The sequence below is a fragment of the Micropterus dolomieu genome, linkage group LG21, assembly GCF_021292245.1.
Source record: "Micropterus dolomieu isolate WLL.071019.BEF.003 ecotype Adirondacks linkage group LG21, ASM2129224v1, whole genome shotgun sequence".
Taxonomy (NCBI): Eukaryota; Metazoa; Chordata; class Actinopteri; order Centrarchiformes; family Centrarchidae; genus Micropterus; species Micropterus dolomieu.
The window spans coordinates 35,906,058-35,909,565 of NC_060170.1; the positions used below are offsets into that span (position 1 = coordinate 35,906,058).

General features: G+C 53.4%; 1 protein-coding gene across 1 annotated transcript in view; it reads right to left on the minus strand.

Moving 5' to 3' along the window:
• The window catches only part of LOC123960372 (FHF complex subunit HOOK interacting protein 2B-like), a gene marked incomplete at its 5' end in the record, with an annotated part of 15,162 nt that overhangs the window by 5,215 nt on the left and 6,439 nt on the right, over positions 1-3,508 (minus strand). Inside the window, 4 exons of the mRNA XM_046035053.1 lie at positions 614-716; positions 1,380-1,508; positions 2,800-2,969; positions 3,060-3,216. Of these exons, the coding sequence (XP_045891009.1) occupies positions 614-716; positions 1,380-1,508; positions 2,800-2,969; positions 3,060-3,216 (559 nt within the window). The remainder of the gene's footprint in view (positions 1-613; positions 717-1,379; positions 1,509-2,799; positions 2,970-3,059; positions 3,217-3,508) is intronic.

Consider the following 3,508-nt stretch of genomic DNA (forward strand, 5'->3'; position numbering starts at 1 on the left):
AACTTCCTGTTTAGCCCTCCACAAACTTCCTGTGTAGCCCTCCGCAAACTTCCTGTGTAGCCCTCCGCAAACTTCCTGTTTAGCCCTCCGCTAACTTCCTGTTTAGCCCTCCGCTAACTTCCTGTTTAGCCCTCCTCCACTAACTTCCTGTTTAGCCCTCCTCCACTAACTTCCTGTTTAGCCCTCCGCAAACTTCCTGTTTAGCCCTCCGCAAACTTCCTGTTTAGCCACACTAACTTCCTGTTTAGCACTCCGCTAACTTCCTGTTTAGCCGCCACTAACTTCCTGTTTAGCCCTCCACTAACTTCCTGTTTAGCCCTCCGCAAACTTCCTGTTTAGCCCTCCGCAAACTTCCTGTTTAGCCCTCCGCAAACTTCCTGTTTAGCCCTCCGCAAACTTCCTGTGACGTGTAGTTCCATTCCTCGTGAGGTCAGGCTAGGCGCAGGGTACGCCGTGGGGCGGTAACCGACGGCGTTGACCTGACCATTTTGTGTTTCCTGTTTACAGAAGGTCAGAAAACAGTGACGGAGCCGAGGCTGATGCAGAAAGTCAGTTTCCACAGCAACGTGTGAACACAGGGCCCAGGTCAAAGGTTAAACACCAGGTTACAAACGTGAGTCCTGACCAGCGTGTGAGCGTCGTGGACGTACGACTCGTATCCTCCTTCCTGCAGCAGGTGAGCTGAGCGAACCTGGACAGGAACCAAACACAGGAAGCTGCACACACACACACGCACACACACACACACACACACAAACACACGCACACACACACACACGCACATCGTGCATGTAGAGGTTTAGTATCAGAATAAAGCTGAATGTGAGAAGAAGAGATGACGATGATGCCTCTCAGATAATAAGTTCACTTTATCGGCATTAGACAGACGAGCCTGGCTGAACCGCGTCATCCCGCTACAAATACAAGCAGCTGCTTCTGTTTCGCCGGGTGTCTGTCTGACGGGATCAACAATATATCCTGTTTACCTTTCTACCCACAGTAATATCATTCTGTTGAACTCTGAGTCTCCTTTTGTTTGTGAACAAGCTGCATCAAACAGCTTGTAGGCTACTTTCTAACCTCCACCTCACAAGCACCGTGTTTTCTTTATTTCAGCCGGTAATGACCGCCACGCCGTTTGTTGCTGATCAAAGAGTTCAAACCATCAAATAACAAGGCTTTTATTGTGAAACATCTGCAGGGCGGCGGCGTGGTGCCAGCAGCGTGATGGAAAGGCAGGAACCGGGAGCCGGACCGCCCTCCAGCGCAGCTGCTGAGAACGGCTGTTATCGTTAACTGCTGCTGAGTCCGGGTCCACACAGCACTGAGGAGGGCTGAGCCGGAGCTGACCAATCAACAGGCTGCCCACAGCAACTTACCTGTTGACCACATCAGCAGCTGATCCCAGGCCAGAGGGAGGAGGAGGAGCGGAGGAGGAAGAGGAGGAGACGGGAGCAGGAGGGAGCAGCTGACCGTCGGAGAAGAAGAAGGGGTCCTCCTCCAGGTCACTGAAACACAGACACAAACACGCTTAAAGCACCCAGCACGCCGTCACTTCCTGTCTGGCCCTCTGCTGCGCCTCCTGTTCCCCTTGGCGTCCAGACGGTGGAGCCTTCGAGCAAACATCCTCAGAAATACATCTGAGTACAGAGCCGGCGGATTGGCCGAGGGACGAGGAGTCAGACACTGAATCACCAGCATGACAGAAGGACGTCTCCTGGACGTTCGTTTAGAACATAAACACCCTCACTTACTGTGCGTTCAGACCAAACGCAGATTTAGCCTTCGCGTCCCTTCTCTCACATGACTGACCGCTGAGGTACGGCACCAAAACAAACATTTAGCCGGGACTTACTTTCAAGACACGGATCGAACTGAGGCCGGACTGACGACAGCACGAAGCTGATTTGTTAAAAGTGTTAAGTCAGGTCTGTCAGCCGGATGACAAGCAAACAACTTTTAAAATGCTCGTTTTCTGAATGGAGTCTGGCTCGATCTGGGCTGCGCTACGCTAACATGCTCACAGTAAAGTACAAAGAGTCTGGAATCAAGTAAGCAGGGCTGCAGCTAATGAGGATTTCTGTAGTTACTCGATTAGTCGACAAGTCACGATTATGTTTGTCTCCCCCTAACGCTACTTAAAGCATTTAACTAATTAAATATCTGTCAAGTGAATCACTGATCTCCAGCACAGACCAACGAGCCCACGTTCCCATCAAGTGAACGAGGTTTACTGTTCAGGATCAACGCCAGGGAAGAAGACAGGACGGCGTAGGCTCCTCCTGTAATTCACTGATTTACACTAACTTTTGAAATATTGCCTTTATATAATAAAAGCAAATTGAAAGCAAGCAGTAAAACCACAGCTGTTCTCTAACGATGTCTGTTTAGAACATCAAAGCAACGGGAGTTTATTTTCCAAAGTGCGGTTTTATGAGCGGAGAATGTTCTGCAGGCTGCATCACGAGCCAGATGTTCCCTGATGAACCCTCGTTACTAACAGACATGGCAGCGTTGTGTTGGACAGATCTGTGCTGCGGCGTTCATGAGAGCGAGAGACGCTACGGCGCTGATCTGCAAATGGTAAAATAAAAACCTAACATCAGTATGTGGCGCTCAGCGTTGATAGATGCCGTTTACAGAGATGGCGTTTAAGCGCCGTGTCCCGTGCGCCTCCCATCTACTTTGTCTGTTACGGCGCCGCGTAACTGTGTCCGCTCAGGTCTCCAGACCGGAGAGACTCACAGCTGCTGCTGGACAGTGAGGTCATGTTGTGATGTCATGTCCTCTGCGACTCACCCGCTGTCCTCGTCGGTCTCGTTGCCCTCGGCGTGACGCTCGTCCTGTCCCGCTGCAGGTGGACACAGGTAACTACGAGTCTGCAGGAAACGCAACACCAGCAGGTCCAGAATGTCCCTGTGAGGCTTCTGTAGCAGCTCCTCAACCAGAGACAGAGACGCCATGCTGATCTGAGGACAGCCAGACAAACTCAGGTGTGACAACGTGAACCGGCTGGACCGGACCCTGTCCGGCTGCGGGGCTCCCGGAGCCGCACTCACCTGGTCAGAGATGTGGTCGCAGCGCCGCAGCAGCAGGGGCGTCAGCGTGTCGGTCCTCAGCAGGAAGTGCACCAGCTGATCCAGCAGAGACCGGGACCGGACGAGTCTGACCGCAGCACAGAGGAGGGAGGTGGAGACCAGGACCACCTGCTCACACCTGAACCACACACACACCTGCACGTCAGGGACGGGACCGCAGCTACTTCCCGCCTCCCTGCAGCTACTTCCCGTCTCCCTGCAGCTACTTCCCGTCTCCCTGCAGCTACTTCCCGCCTCCCTGCAGCTACTTCCCGCCTCCCTGCAGCTACTTCCCGCCTCCCTGCAGCTACTTCCCGCCTCCCTGCAGCTACTTCCCGTCTCCCTGCAGCTACTTCCCGCCTCCCTGCAGCTACTTCCCGTCTCCCTGCAGCTACTTCCCGCCTCCCTGCAGCTACTTCCCGCCTCCCTGC